At 40.0% G+C, this 16,453-nt stretch overlaps 1 protein-coding gene across 2 annotated transcripts in view; it reads right to left on the bottom strand.

The window, feature by feature from the left end:
* Positions 1–4,346: 4,346 nt before the first annotated feature.
* The window catches only part of Mamdc2 (MAM domain containing 2), a 158,149-nt gene continuing 146,042 nt past the window's right edge, over positions 4,347–16,453 (bottom strand). For both annotated transcript variants that reach the window (XM_076918529.1, XM_034521089.2), the window contains 3 exons: positions 11,856–12,115; positions 5,503–5,587; positions 4,347–5,386 (listed from right to left, as the gene is read on the bottom strand). In XM_076918529.1, coding sequence (XP_076774644.1) covers positions 5,322–5,386; positions 5,503–5,587; positions 11,856–12,115 — 410 coding nt within the window. In that variant the 3' untranslated portion in view covers positions 4,347–5,321. The remainder of the gene's footprint in view (positions 5,387–5,502; positions 5,588–11,855; positions 12,116–16,453) is intronic.

The following is a 16,453-nucleotide window of genomic DNA, read 5'->3' on the forward strand; positions in this document are numbered from 1 at the left end:
ATAATATCCAGATAAAAAGTAATATCCAATCAAAAGGACCAATGAAATTATTATATACCTCTAAGGCAACCTGTTTTGTTTTGTTTTTCAAGACAGGGTTTCTCTGTGTAGCCCTGGCTGTCCTGGAACTCACTCTGTAGACCAGGCTGGCCTCGAACTCAGAAATCCTCCTGCCTCTGCTTCCAAAGTGCGGGGATTAAAGGCATGCACAACCACTGCCTGGCTCAAGACAACCTTTTAAACCCCTTCTGGTATTTGGAACCCATGAGCACACTTGTGCTAAACTAAGTGTTTTTCTTGAACATTTAGATAACCCAGAAACAGCTCATGGAAACTAAATTATGTGATAATTTTTTCAAAAGATAGATCTGTAAAGAAGTCTAACTTAGCATAAGCCTTGTACAGTGCAGGAGAACCAGTCAGTGACTTCTGTGGGAAGGAAGAGAAGACCTTGCCTAGCCATTGGTTAAAGAAAAGGATGGTGACCTGGCAGGAGTCTGTGGCTGCTTTATCCTTAAGATGGCACTCTAAGCTCACACTTTCTTTATACAGAAAGAGACACAAAAATAACTGAATTTTACCAATTCCTTATCATATAAACTGGGAATACTTTTGTGTTCAAAACTAAATGTGTCTATGTTCTTGTATGTATTACATTGTTGTTGTTGTTGGGTATTTGTTTTGAGACCAAGTTTTATATAGCACAGGCCAGCCTTGAATTCCTTACAGAACCAAGGATGACTTTGAATTTCTGATTCTCTTCCCTCCAGCCCCACAAGTGCTGGGACAACAGGAATGTTTCTATGCCTCAGCATCTATTACTTTTTTCTTATTCTTCATAGTAACTACTTTATCTCATTCTGCAAAGTAGGAAAAGGGACCAGAGGGTAAAAAAAGACTTGCTGTCAATTCTAGTTTGTAAGCAGCCAAATCAGAATTTGAATGGAGGCAGCCAGAATCCATGAGCAGGGTGCCTAATTTCTGGGATGTACTACATCTTTACAGAGATCCACATGGCAGAAATCCAGTTGTATTAGAGAACTTATTAGTTATGAAAATGTATTTTTACCCAGTTCTGGTTGTATGGAGAAACAAGAGGATGAGATGTCAAGGAACTCCAGTCTTATCCCTCCAAAAGTAAGGTGAGAAAGCATCCAGACCTCTGGAATGCTGCACCTTGGACCTCTACCGTAAGCTGCTGCTCCTAGGTGTTCCTATGAACTCTGAGCCCATGACCACATCGTCTTACCTGAAATGGTGCTAGCTGTCTTGTATCCCATTTTCTTCACTAATTTGTGCATGTCTGTCTAACCTCCATGCCTGCTGAGATGCCCAGAACATAGGTATTTTAAGAAATCATCTCTGAACTCTGTTCTTCCATATTAAAGCAGACCTCACATCGGAGGTACTGTTTTCCATCTCTGCGCTATTCCTCCCTTCTCTACATAAATAACCTCTGCTGCAGATTGTGAATCCTAAGAGAAGGCAATCTGCAGAGAAAGCTGTCTCTATTTCAAGAGCTTGGGGTGTTTAGGTGCTGCCGAGAATTGGAATAAATGCAGAGACTGGGATTAAATTGTTAAGTAGAACCTAGTAACTAGCATGCCTTCCCCTTGGGCATTGCTAAATCTGGGGAAACTATGCTGGTGTTTACAATCTGCCTCTATTCCATCCACGTTGAATAGAGTTGAATGCTAAGGGCACCTGGAAAGGAAAGTGAAGCATGAAACAGTGGAAAGCTGCAAAGGACAGAAATGAGGCAAGGTGAGTCCCTCAGCTCACTTTCCACCTCCTTGACTCTAAAAAGGACACACACACACACAAAAATGGCAGGTCGTTTCTTAGCAACTGCCAGTAATAATTACCTTTTTCCTTGCTGCCCCCAAATAATACTCTAAGCCATTGAGCCATCTCTCCAACCCATTAACCTATTTATTTTTTCTCCAGACAAGGTCTCTCACTGACCCTGGAGCTCATCGAGTTGCCACCACATCAAGCTTTTTGACAAGGTGCCAGAGGAACCCTAACTGAGGTCCAAATGGTAGCATGGCAGCATTTTGCTGACTCCTTAGCCCCCCATCTTGTAGCTATTTGTATAGCCAATAAACCCTAGAAGAGGGAAACTAAGAACCTTTGGCTAGTCTATAAACCATATTGCTGATGAAGTTGAGGGAGGAGCTGGCAGGTTGAGGAGGCCATTTTAGAAAAGGTTAGAACACAGGATGGGCAACGCAATAGGCTGGGTTTCAAACCCGGGTCTTGCACTGACTGTTGATCTTGAACAAATTTAATGTCCGTATGTAGAAAATGAAACTGCTGCTAGGATCTACCACACGGGTTGTTGTCAGGATTAAATAAGTTAATGCCTATAAAGACATCTTTGCCCTGTCTCTGGAAACAGTAGGTCTTCAATAAATGTTAACTAGAATGATTACATATGACTTTATGTCACTGCCAAGGATGCCATAGAAATACTTTATTCATTTGTCACACAGCACAAATACCTCACTATGTACTCAGATATGTGTGGGGGAAGAGTGTTCATTCCTTCATTAAGCAAATGTAATATATATATAGGTGGGAGGGGTGCTATGAGGGATTTATGATGCCTAATGAATATCAAACTTCAATCACACCTCTGTGTCTAATTAACCATCATAGGAAAAATTTCAAGACAGGATTTTATTGCAAAAAATATTTGTAATAAAATCTTGTCTTATTACATAATGAATTTAGCTTTCCTCTATAAACTTAGGAATGTTGATTTTTGTATAGCTGAGTATTTTTATTTTCTAAGTAATGTGGCATGCAGAGAGTCATGGTGTTCTTCACAGGTGGGGCCAGTGGGTTAACAGCCTGGCAAAGCTAAGAAGTCGGTTTTTACCTGCCACCGCTTCAGAGCTATGCAGTCCTAGGTAACTTTCTGCCTCCTGATATTTGGCTGTTTCACTTTGTTCTGTCTTTATGGTGCTTAGGATCAAAGCCCAGGCCCTGCTCTCTTCAGCGAGTGCTGTATCACTGAGCTACATCCCCAATATTGATACTTAGCTTTCACATCTGTGAAAAAAAATGCTACTAACGTTTCCATGTCAGGGATGAGGGGGAGATTGAACTCATTTGCTCATTTGATTTTCTTTCTGGGCACCAAGAACATAAAAGTAACAACATATTCTGTGTCCTGGGTTGGTGATATGGCTCACGATATATAGGTACTTGCAGATAAACCTGCCAAATCAAGTATAGTCTTGTGGTAGGTAAAAGGAGAGAACTGATTTTCTCCCCCTCCCCCATTAATTTGTTTATTCATTCACTTTATAGCCTGATCGCAGCCCCTCCCTCTTCTCCTCCCAGTCCCACCCTCCCATCCTCTTCTCTTATTCCTCTTCCCCTTCTCCTCAGAGAAGCAAAGGGGCCCCTTGGATACCCACTCACCCTGGTACATCATGTCAGAGCAGGACTAAGTGCATCCTCTCCCACTGAGGACAGACAAAGCAGCCCAGCAACGGAAAAGGGATTTAAGACTCACAACAGAGTCAGAAATAGCCCCTGCTCTGTTAGGGGATCACCATGAAGAACCAAACTGCACATCTGCTACATATGTGTAAGGGGCCTAGGCCCAGCCCATGCATAGTCTTTATTTGGTAGTTTAGTCTCTGTGAGCCCCCATGGGCCCAGGTTAGTTGACTCTGTAGGTCTTCTTGTGGTGTTCTTGACTGTTCTGGCTCCCTCATTCCTTCTCCCCTCAACTCTTCCACAAGACTTCTCCAGCTCTGCCTGTTGTTTGGCTGTGGGTCTTTGCATCTATTTCCACCAACTGATGGATGAATCCACTCAGAGAACTGACTCATAAGTGAAAGCCAGAGCTGGGCAGTGGTGGCGCACGCCTTTAATCCCAGCACTTGGGAGGCAGAGGCAGGTGGATCTCTGAGTTCGAGGCCAGCCTGGTCTACAGAGTGAGTTCCAGGACAGCCAGGGCTATACAGAGAAACCCTGTCTCAAAAAAAAAAAAAAAAAAAAAAAAAAAAAAACCACACACACACACAAAAAAAAGAAAGCCAGAACCATTCCCCAATAAATACACTTAATTTTAAAAGCTAAAAGAAAAATTATGTCTTTAGAGTTTAATTCTAAAGATAAATTTTAGAAAAATTGAGATTATTATGGGAAATAAAAAAATCTTTAAATATTAACTATTATATGAAAGTACATAGTAATGTCATTGATAAGGAGACTTAAAACTTTTAATTATGTCAGAATAAAGATTCAAATTTAGAATTTGCAGTTATATAATGGATATGTTTTGATAAAGACAAGTAATGTAGTAATGAGTTAATTGCTAATGAAAGGATTTTCAAATGATCTTTTATTAGGTAATTTTGAGGTTTTAGACAGCTGACTAGCCACACAATTGCACACATACATACAATTCTGTAAATAAGTCAATAGAGAACCATAGTTTAGCAAATGTGGTTGAACACTTACTACGAAAAATTTCACTAACAATATTCATGATAAAAATCCGTCAAATTGTTTAACACACTTGTTAAATTTATTTATTTATTGTTTATTTATTTATTGTTGGGTGTGTGTGCATAAAAAAATTCAAGCTTGCCTTGTTGAAAAGGTGCATTGCTGTCCGGGTGCTCCTGGTGACTGTCCAAGGCAGTTCAAAGGGATAAGAAAGAAGATGGCGCTGTCTTGTAAGGCAGCATGAATTAGTATAGACTTACCCTGGGGCTCCATGAAAATGCCTTGCTCATACCTGTGGTGAAATAGTAATGATTTGTTGCTTCTTTTCTGTGAGTCAAGTACACAAATGTGACCTTATTTCCAAAATAGCTTGTTCCCATAAAACACTGCATCCATTTTGCAGATAGTACTGACTTTGCATTATTGTTTAAGAAAACTTTTCATTCTTGAAACTCAAAAGGAAAACCACCAAGACCTAGTCTCCCAGTACATTCACTGAATGCAGACTTATAAGCACATTCACTCTGACTGTGCCCTTTATGTGTGTACTTTGAAGTGACTGTAACATAGTACATTCGTATTTCAACTGGCACCAAAATTAAGATGAAATGGTTTCTGTAAAACCAGTAGCCTGTACTTCTAGTAACAGTTGTCAGATGTGCAGGGGAAAACAGAGGAAAGCCCTGAGTCAGTATATAGAGATATAGTTTTCAAAAGTAATTAAAGCAGGTCTTCTGAAGTCATCTCAATTTATGCAATAGTTAAGAACATCCAGTATCCATTTCTTCTGTTTTTGCTTTAACTGAGAGAGGTACAACTTTTGTCTTCTTACTGTCAAGTTAGATCATTTCTTAATACTCAATTTCATTTAAGTCTTCAGAATATCCTGATGATTGTTGAGTTGTATCTTCCATTTCTGTCAGAAAAGACAAACAATAATTACAGAAAAGATAATTCTGAATTGTTATAACTTGAGACTGTATTATAAAACCCCATTTCCAATCAAGTTTATGTAATTGGGGAAAATATTACCTGTACATGGTCCTGCCTGAAATTTAATATCATCAATGGCGATATCACTTCTTATTGATATTCCCCGAGTGGCTTCAAAAATTATCTGAAAAAGAATGAAGTTTGAATTTAGAAACAGAATCCAAGATGATACAACTGTGTTGGCCTGGTTTGGAAGCTTTGATAACTGCTGAACCTAACTTAACAGAAAAGGACACAAAATTACAAATTCAAGCCTGGTCCTTATAGTCCCAGCAATCTAGAGACTAAGGTGAGAGGATTGCTGTAAATTCCAGGCAGTGTTGACTACTTAGTGAGTTGTAGGGCAGCCTGATCTACACTGTACATTTGAGGCCAGACAGGGAAACAGTGAGACCCAGTCTATAAAATAAAATAAAATAAAATAAAATAAAATAAAATAAAATAAAACCAGACAACAATAACTAAAATAAAATTACAGATTTAATTTATATTATTATTATTATATTATTATTATATTATTATATTATTATATTATATATTATATTATTATTAAATTATATTATTATTATATTATTGGAATTTAAGTACTCCACAGTAAATTGTGATGCCTAGGTGACTCTTCTGGACTCTTTAGTGCCTCTTAGTGACCTGACGAACCCAGGCCACCTAGAACACTCTATGTCTGGCATCTCTCAGTGTCTTTAGGCTGGACTCTTCTGTTTCTTTAGACTCCCACTGAATTTACCTTTGATGCTGGCATTAGGTGGAAAAGTTTAATAATTAAATTGACCAAAAGATAGAGAGATTCATTTATGTTCAATACCATAACATCAAAGGCATAGCCCAATGATATGGGATGGGAGGTGCTCTGTTTCATGAGTCTCTGAAGAAAACAATGAATCAAATATTCTTGATCTAGAAAAACAGATCCCTGGCTCTAAGGATGTTGCACTAATGGTACTAAGTGACTGAATCCTCCGGAGAGGCTTGTGGGTAATGACAACTGTCCAGGAGACATACTTGCTCCATCTGTGTCATTAGACTAGTTTAAGCTTTAGATTAAAATACCCCCAAGCTAATTTTACAAAAGCTACACCAAATTAAGAATATAAATGGAATAATTAATAAGTTTATATAATTATCTTGAAATAAATGAAGCCTTAATAATAGACACATAACAAAATAAGGTCAAGAAAGCTTTCTAAGGACATAACATGTAATGGTTAATTTTAAGCATGAACTTTTCTGGGCTCAGGGTCATCAAGGTGGTTACAAGGCATTGTTTCTGGGAGTGTCTGTGGAGGACTTTCTGTAAGAGATTGGCTGTTGAAGCAGTGGCCCAGGTTAGGCTTCACAGCCTTTATTCAGTGTGGGTAGGGGCAGAGGAAGAGTGGGTTCTCTCACTTTTGGAACTGGGCACCAATCACCTCCAATTGCTGGGCATTAAATGCTAGGCTCTGGGGCTTCTGGTCTTCAAGACTCATATCAGCTGAGGCTTCAGTTTTTTCTGAAGGTTAGACCATCTTTTCCTGCTTTCAGATATAGACAAAGCTGTGCTGCAGCTTTTCTGGTTCCCCAGATTGCATGTTACATGTCATGGAGACTCTTAACCCATTTCTATAGTAAATCCTTCTCTTCCCTTTGATCTGTCCGTCCAGCTGCCTGTCCATCCTTCCAGAGTTCTATTTCTTTAGATAACTCTAATTTATAGACAACCCTAAACAAGAATCAAAATAAGTGGCGAGAAAAGGGGGGAGGAATGTTCTAATGCATCTGCATAGGAGAATATATGCATGTGATTAATAAACAGTTATATGTTTCTGTGACACTAACAACAATCTGGTTTTTAGATTCAAATTACAATAATAGATAGATTCTGATGGAATGATATTCTGAATAATCTGTGTTTTGGCTAAACTCTGGACTTTATAAACCTATCATGAATTTCCTTAATATTTGAGTGACAAACATGTGATATACCTGTGACTTCTCTGTTGTGACTGTAGATATATGGTAGCAATGTTTTCTTCATGTACAAGATTATTCTGGTTTGTCTTTCAGCTTTAAATCTAACCAACCCTATCCTGTAGCAACCAATAAACAAATATTTATTTATAGAACAATCACAACAAATATAGGATTAAATTAGATATGTTATTGGTTCCCAAACTGCAGGCTAAGGAATCCAAGTGTATTTATAAGGGTGCTGGAGAAAAAAAAAATAAGGGTGCTGGAGGATAGTTTGAAATTTCAGATAAAAATATTCAAGTCAACATTAGATAGGCATATATTCCTTTGGCAACATCATTATACAGTTGAGGTTTTGGTAGCAGCTATAATTAAAAGCAAGCATCATGTAAAACTCTGTGCAGAGCTTCAATGAAGGTAGTATATGTAGACTGGTCTAATTTTCACAAGATCTGAACCCTTGGCTGGTTTGCACATTACCCAATATATATGTGTATATATATGTTTATGTATATGTTTATTTTTATGTATATGATGTTTGTGTATATGTATATGCCAATATGTGAAATGTATACTGAGTCTCAGGATGTAACCTTTCTTAAGTTATTTTGTCTTAAAGACTTAGGAAATGGAACTGATAGGTACTTCTTTAGGTCAAGAAAAACCAAGTCAAAATTACCAAGACTAAGGCACCTATAAGACAACAAAGTAGAGGTGGGCATGGTAGTTTAATGCCCCCATATCACAGCGTTCGAAAGGCTAAGAAAGGGTCATGAGCTCAGGGTCAGCCTTGGCTGCATCTCAGAAGTGATACAAAGCAAGGTGCTGTAGGTTTCTGATGACATCTTACTGCTGCTTCCTAACCAGCCTGGTGTTCTAGCCCAGCCCAGTGCTATAGGGCTCAAATAGTCGGCCTTTTGCAGTGCTGTGCTTTCCAAGCAGCCGCTAGAGCTACTGCTTAAAATTACCTTAAATCTACTGGCCAGGTTTCTATTGCTTTTAGAATAATTTCAAAACTTTCGCCATGTCCTGTGGAGCTTTGCAAAACTATCCCAGTATTCCTTTGGCTTTATCACCCAATCATCTTCATCTCTCCTCTTTCCCTAATTAATACTATTTGTATTAGCCAAACCATACTTCTATATCTTTAAAGGTTCAACATGACATTTCAATATATGTTAACAATAAACAAAAATTAAATCAAGCAGATCATTCTTAGTTTACCATTTTCTAGTGATGAGACACTTTACTTGCCTAGTCATTTTGAAATATATAGTACATTGTTATCGACTGGAGTCACACTCTGTTGTGCAATATATCTTTTGTCTAACTCAAACATCATGGGCTTTGACCAACAACTTACCATTCCATCACCTTCCTTGCCACATCCAGGTTAGCTATCCTTTATTCAACTCTGTTTCTGTCAGTTCAAACTGATTTATTTCTATTGGCCTTGGTATTATATTATCTAATGTTAGCTTAAATAAATAAATGAATAATTTTTTTCATTTATGTATATGTGTGTGTGTATATGCCATGTGTGTGTGTGTGCATATGGAAGCTAGGGGAGGGTGCCAGATCCTGGAAGTGGAGTTGCAGGAGGTTGTAGAACCACCCAACAAGGGTGCTGGAAGCAAATTCAGGTTCTCTGGAAGACATAAAGTGCTCTTAACCGCTGAGCTATCTCTCCAGACCCCAGCTTATAGTTTTGTGTTTTTTAAAAATCACTCTCCTACAAGAATATAAACTCCAAAAAGAAGAATTCCACATTATATTTATTGCAGAAATTTAGCATGTATTACATACCTGTGGTCAATAAATATTTATTCAAATGAGATATTTTATATTAAACCACAAGAACTCAATCTGGATGCCTGATACAGCTATTGAGAATATCGGTTCTGCCATTGGTAGTGAGAATTGGATTCCAAGGAAATCCGGGAAGATGTAGTTTTTTAAAAACAGTGAAACATTTTTAAATAGTTTGGTACATTGAAGTTTATAAAAATCCTTTCACACACACAATCTCATTTAATGGACACTTTTACTCTTCTGGTGATAGCGTGATGGGAATTATTTACACGTTTTGAAGATATAGAGACAATCCCAGAGCAGATAAGCTTTGTCCAAGGTCACTTGATGCTTGAGACCCTGAGGGAACGAGGAGAGTCTGGAAGTTCTGGGGGGCAGCAGGCAGTATAGAACTGTGGTTATGGAAATGGGCTTTGGTACTGGGCAGACTGGGGTGTGAGTTCTCTACCAGCCATCAGCTTTTCTCCGTCTATAAAGTGGAGCTATGGCATTAATTGGAACAACTATATACAGCTCTTAGCAGTCTAAGTACCCACTGCATAACAGATGGACAGGCTATGCACAAGGATGTGTCTGTATTTTACTAGACAGCAGAATGTAGCCTAGTCCCCCTACAGTCTTGTGGGATTCCTGAGGTGAGCCCTAGGTACGGATGAAGGGAATGATCATTCCATTATCAACCAAAGGGGCAGTCTACTCCAGAGTGTTCCTTCTAGATTGTGAACTGAAAATCTCTATAACCATTTCACACTCTTTGAACATTCCAAAATGGCAGCCCAGAGGCTTTGCTATGGGCTATGTTTAAAAGTTCTTCAAGCTGCGTGTGGTGGTAGAATCCCAACAATGGGAATTTAAGAAAGGGAATCTTGAGCTGGAGACTAGTTTGGGCTACATAACTAGACTTCTTAAAACAAAATCAAAACCAGTTTCTAAGATCACGTATCCAGCAAACATAGCATATTTTTTGTATATTGATTCCTAGAACTCAAATTTTAGAGAACTTGTGTATCAGTCTCATTTGAGAATACATACTGGCCTGAGAGTATAGTTCAGTGATGGGACACTTGCCTGGCATGCACGAGGCAATGGACACAATTGTCTACACTGTAAATTGTGTGTGTGTGTGTGTGTGCCCATGTATGCATGTGTGTGTCAATGTGTGTGTCAATGCTTGGATGCCATCTCCAAAGAATTAGATTCATTTAAGTCTGGAGATTTTCTATTTTTAGCTTTCATCAGAATCATTTGTAGGGCTTATTAAAAATACATTTCTGGGACTCCAAAGCCTTCCAGAGTTTCTGATTTACCATTCTGAGGTGGATCCTGAGACTCAATATTTTGGGTGAACTTGTATTTCAGGTATTTTTGATGCTGCTGGCACCTGGACCATGCCTTGAGATCCACTTGATGAAGAGTCTGATTTTCCTGGAGCCTAACAAGATTGAGCTGCCGTCTCTGGATGATGATCAACTATGTTAGTATGTTTTCATCTGGCCCATGTGCCTTCTGTAACAGTCATAAAAACTTCCCAGAGCAATCTGCCATTCTCGAATGCATCTCCAAACAGTTGTTTGTGCTTAGCTGGCAGACCCTTCCTAGACAGCAGAACATCTTCCTCCTGTCATTTATTGCCCATCAATGTAGCAGCTGGAGCGGCAATGTATCCAGCCACTTAAGTTGTCATATCTCCAGTTTAGATCTTTAGAAAATCAGTTTCTGTTGTAGAATGGTGAGGAAAAAAAGTTTGTATTTTGGATATACCTCTTCCCAGGAAGATCTGAGCTTAGACCAGGCATCCAGCCTGTGGTTAAAACTGCCGGGGCCCAGAAGGTTTACCACCCAGAAGCAAAGCTGCAGAAGAAGTTGGAGCGTTAGTTGGAGGGTATGCTCACACCAGAATTTTACAGAGTGGTTTTAAGAACAGTTGGGAGTCTGAAGGTTGCCTCCCCAGAGCTTTAGCTTTGGTGGCTGTGTGAAGTCTGTGGCTATCCTGGGCTTTTCTAGGCTAGAGTAGTTTCTTAGCTCCACCTTCTGGAATGACTGCATACTTCTAGGGGAGGGGGTTTCTATAGCACATGGGAAGTGTTCTGTGGGGATGACCATGGATGATCAGGACCCCAGTTTCTTCTACAACAATATGGTCATGCATACAGAGGCTTATAAAACTTACCATAGGCTATACACACTCTTAAGTGGAGGCTTAGAACAAAGGCCCCTACATGCAAGTGGATCATGGGTGCTAGGAGCAGCAGTAGTGTATTTAGAAGAAAAGAGACTTCCCTTTGGAAGAAATGTACTTGACATTCACAACACACTAAGACAAAATAGGTATCCTTTCATCCTTGAATTAAAAAGAAAAAACCACTTTATGCATGAATGCCCAAAGCTTTAGCTCCCTGTCTATTCATTCACTGCTTAGAGTTAATCAATAACAGGCTAATTAGGTTTACTTTTCAACTAATCCTGCCTTTATCTCTGACTCCAAAAAAGGACAAATTATTCTCTTTTTTAGCAAAGAAAACAAAACAAACAAACAACAACAACAAAACCAGGAGAGCACCAGGTGCCTCAGTACATCCTTCCCTTATGGGTTCTCACGCCTTGAGGCTTACCTGGTGTTGCTTCTTGCAGCTGTATTCAACCAGTGCCCGCAGCCAGGAGATGCTCTGCTCCCCTCTTCTTCTCCACAACAGGAGCTCCTTACCGTCCTCTTCCCTTTTCAAATAAACACTCAGCAGGCCAGTTCCTGCTCCGTACATGTGGTAGAAAAAAGTCAAGCAGTGCTTCCCAGGGACGCCTCTCAGAGGCTGGGACAAAAGGTGTGCTTTTTGTCCATAGACCATGTGAGAGGCCTCGATATACATGTAGTAACCTTGAGAGGAATGTAAAGCAGGCATGGTTAAAAAAGACCCCAGCACATTTTCTTCATTTGTAGAAGTCCTGGAAACATAGCCGCTTTGGCTGTAGTACTGAGAAAAAGGTTTTATAATCCTGAAGAGTATGTGTGATCCAGGAAAAATAGACATGCTGTAAGGATTAGACCACAAAATGAGTTTTTCATTTAATGGTTTATGATTCAGTTAAATAGATAGAAAGGGATTAATACAGCAGTATTATACCAATGGTATTATTGTCACATCAGAATTTATCTTACTTCTTCACAGATAATATTCCAAATGCTTTTGTATTCCCTCCAGCTTCACACATTGAAATCCTAATGCCTAGGGTGTCCATACGAAGAGGAGAGCTTGGGAGGCCATTACTTCATAAGGGCAGTGACTGCCCCCAAGTGAGATCAGCATCTTTACCAAGGACTTCTTACACTATGAGCTTGAACAGAAGGCCACATCTGAAGGAGAAGGCCATCCCCAGAACTCAGATCTGCTGGAACCTTGATCTTGGACTGCCCAGCTCCTGCAACTATGAGAAGCAAGCATATATAGTTTATAAGCTGCCCAGCTTTAATTTGTCCCAGCAGCCCAAGCATAGCTTCATTCACATGTTTGCTCAGGCCCCAAACACGTGAGTCACACCGTATTACTCCCTCGGCCCTCTCTCCTCATCCAGACTGTCAGAACTCCTGGGGGATAAGGAATTCATCTGTCTCCGAGATAAATTCAGAGCCCCATCCTCCTCTCTCAACTGCTAGTGTCCTGGTCCAGTCATTTCACTTGAACTAATGTGACAGACTCCTGGCTTGTGTGTTTATTCTTCTCCTCTCCGCTATAATCTAATCTCAGCCGTTTCTCTAACAATCTTTCTAAATGCTCAGTTTGTATGTGTGTGCTGTGTGTTATGTGTGTGTTTACACACACCTGTGTATCAATGTGAGCACATGTCTGCCACCGTGTGTGTGTGAAGGTCAGAGCAGGACCTTGGATGTCGGTCCCTGCCTTCCATCTGGTTTGAGACAAGGTTTATTTGCTGTTTTTTTTTTTTTTTTTTGTTTTGTTTTTTTTTTTTTTTTTTGTATTATTTTTAGTTTTTCAGTGTGTGCTGGTTTATCAGTCCTGTGAATTTCTGGGGGATCCTTTAGTCTCTGCCTTTCATCTCCCCATAGGAATGTTGGGATTACAGATGCTGATGCTAGTGTATCCCTAGGCTCTGTGGATTCAAACTCAGGTCTTCATGATTTCACAAGTGCTTTTGCCTACTGGGCATCTTCTCAAACCTGAAAAGCTAAATTGTACCGTGTCTTTGTTTAAAGCTTCCGTTAGTTCAGCCCAGAGTCAAGGCTGGTGGCTTCAGGAGTGTCAGCACCCTGAACAACCGGACTGGCTTTTCTGGAGATATTCTCGAGTCTCACTGTGTCCCTCTTTAAGTGCCAGCTTAGATGTTACCTTTTCTATTGAACCTATTCTGACTTCTACTACTACTTCTACCTATTCTGACTAGTACTTCAAGTCACCACCCCCCCACCTGCTCCCTCAGCACTCCTCATTCCTTACACCTTAATTTATTATGCTTTTGTAACATTTAATTGCCTTTTAATGGGTCACCTAATTTTCTCCTCTTTAATCTTTGTTTTTCTCTTCTGTATTGCACAGAGATTTTCTTCTTTAGTTCAGTACCGTATTCCCAGTTTTTAGAGCAAGGTTTTAGGCATGGTAGATGCTCAAAAATATTTGTGAGGGAAGGGGTTGAACATCTCTTCTTTTATATCACTAAGCCACAAACAAGTCTGATCATTTCTAGAGCACATGGCTCCACCAAGCTCACACTGAAGGTATGAGATTCTTGGCAATGAGATAGGCATTTGAGTTGGATGCTCCAAGGCAAAGCTACTACAAATCCAAGATGTGATAAAATCAAAGTCTTATTAAAGAAAATGCTCTCAGACAAGTTCCAAATCATCTGAGGTATTTTTTAAAATGAATATACACAAAGCTGGGAATAGTGGTGCATGCCTGTGGTTTCAGCTCTTTGGAGGCAGAGGCAGAAGCTCAAGGTTATGCTTGGCTTTATAGTGAGTTCGAGGCCAGTCTGGGCTACTTGGAACTTTGTCTCAAATTTTTTTGATAACATATTGAAAAAAAAACCAAAACAAACCCTGAAACATTGTTTCAAAAATACTCCACATGTATGCTAATCCTTAACTGTGTAACTTTCATGTGTTCATTGGCACAAAAATTGTTACATTGAATGTTTTCCACATGCCACAATGCAGGAAAACTTTATTATATTTTATTTTCTATAATTCTGTACTACTTAAGCTACTGTCAAAGTGAATAAATACACATGCTTGAGGATGTACATGCAAACACATATACATAAATACACAAGCCTAATGGAAGAGTATGTTTAATTTAGTTCCATGAAAAACCAGGTTAAGGCATGAGAATGGCCATGGTATGTCACTGAACCATGTATTTAGGAGTTCTGTGCTTCCTATGTGCAATTTAGTGGCACAGTAGAGTGACGATGAAGGGACTAAGGCATACTCAAAAAGCATTTTGAGGTGTGTGTAGTATTATGCCCCTCTAATTCCAGTACTTGTGAGACTGAGGCAGGAGGATTGTGAGTTTGATGTCAGCATGAGCTGCATAAAAAAAATATTTCAAGAAATAATTTTTAAGATAACAAGAAAAAACAATGAAAAAAATTTGAATTTTGCTTTGGAGTTCTTCAAGGGTCACCAGAAATCCCATGTAAAAAGACCATACAGATGAGACCATAGTAGGGAAGGCATTAATTACTCTTTAAATATACCCTCACTGTGCAAGTACAAAGAACAGACTATAAGGGGTTGAGAGATAAAGTAGGAAGCAATGGATTCATCATGAGTGACAGATGGCCCGGGATCACTTAGTGATGATAATTCTTGGCCATGGTCATTCTGAGGTCCTAGAAGATGAACAAACTCTCAGTCACTCCCCGAGTATTCTTTCCTTCATGAGTACAAGATACTAGTTTCTTCAGCATTGAAAGGGATAGTTTTATGCTGTTCCAGACTCCTCCTGGCAGGCCAGTGGACTCTTAACTAAATCAGGGCTGCCTGTGCTGCCTCCTACAGTCTCACCCGACTCTCTTTGGACTACATACTCCTATAGACACAACTGCTGCAGTCTGTTTGTTTTCTGTTCCCATATTTCTGAGTCTTGGGTGTCACATGAAAGCTATCAGCTAACACTAACAGTTCCAGAGAGCTTTCAGCTTAGTGCTGTGGGCTATGGAAGGAAATCCACCCTGCTTGACCCAGGTAACTGTGCTTCATTTGGAAGAGGGGTCATGTCTGGAAGGGGGGTGCTTTTTTAGGATGCTAACTTCAGTCTACCACTCCAGTAGTTTTAGACTTCGCACATCAATTCAGGGTATGATTTGTATTAAGGGCACATGTATATGGAAATACTGATTTGAAGCAATAAAGACCAACTTCTATTTCTAAAAAAATATGATTTTCACAGTTTTGTCTGCTCATCAGAGTATGATGAAACCAACCATGTATGAGCTAGTTATTCCTTTTGGCTACAAATATTTCTACCCTCGTTTTGTTTGTTTGTTTGTTTGTTTTTGTTTTTGTTTTTCAAGACAGGGTTTCCTCTGTGTAGCCCTGGCTGCCCTGGAACTCACTCTGTAGACCAGGCTGGCCTCAAACTCAGAGATCTGCCTGCCTCTGCCTCCCAAGTGCTGGGTTTAAAGGCGTGAGCCACTGCCCCCCAGCCACTTCCTTCTTCTTGACTTGCACATGATACTCCCCTTTTCTGAAATCGGCAGAAACCTTCACATAGGCCATGTGCCTCACTCGTGTCTGGAAAGCTAAGAAAAGCTGAGTGTGTTGACAGTGGTCCCACGTTATAGCTTCAAGCTCTGTCTCAGCACCAAAGGCTTGGGGTGGATCAGAACATCTCAGAATGCTTGAGACTAGTTCATGCCTCCCTGCATATGAAGGATTCCAGCTTGTGGAAAGAATTGTTAGCAGGGTGAGGGTGGGGAATAAAGTATTTTCTTTCTGTAGGCTACTGTCTGACATCTAGCATGAGGACTCCCATGAGACTCTCCTGGTGCTTGGGGCCCTGCTGTTTGCCAGGCACCTGTGATGTCCTGAGAAGCAGAAACTCACACAGTCCTTAATTGGGAGACAGCTCCTCTGCTAGCCTCTTGGCTCTCTTTTACAGGGTTGGGAAGGGGCTTTCACAGCCTGTGGGATGAGGCCCTGTGGAAGGAGCTGCAAGCTGTTTTCACTAGGCTGGAAGAGCACTCCTGAAAACAA

The sequence above is a fragment of the Arvicanthis niloticus genome, chromosome 1, assembly GCF_011762505.2.
Source record: "Arvicanthis niloticus isolate mArvNil1 chromosome 1, mArvNil1.pat.X, whole genome shotgun sequence".
In the NCBI taxonomy this organism is placed as follows: Eukaryota; Metazoa; Chordata; class Mammalia; order Rodentia; family Muridae; genus Arvicanthis; species Arvicanthis niloticus.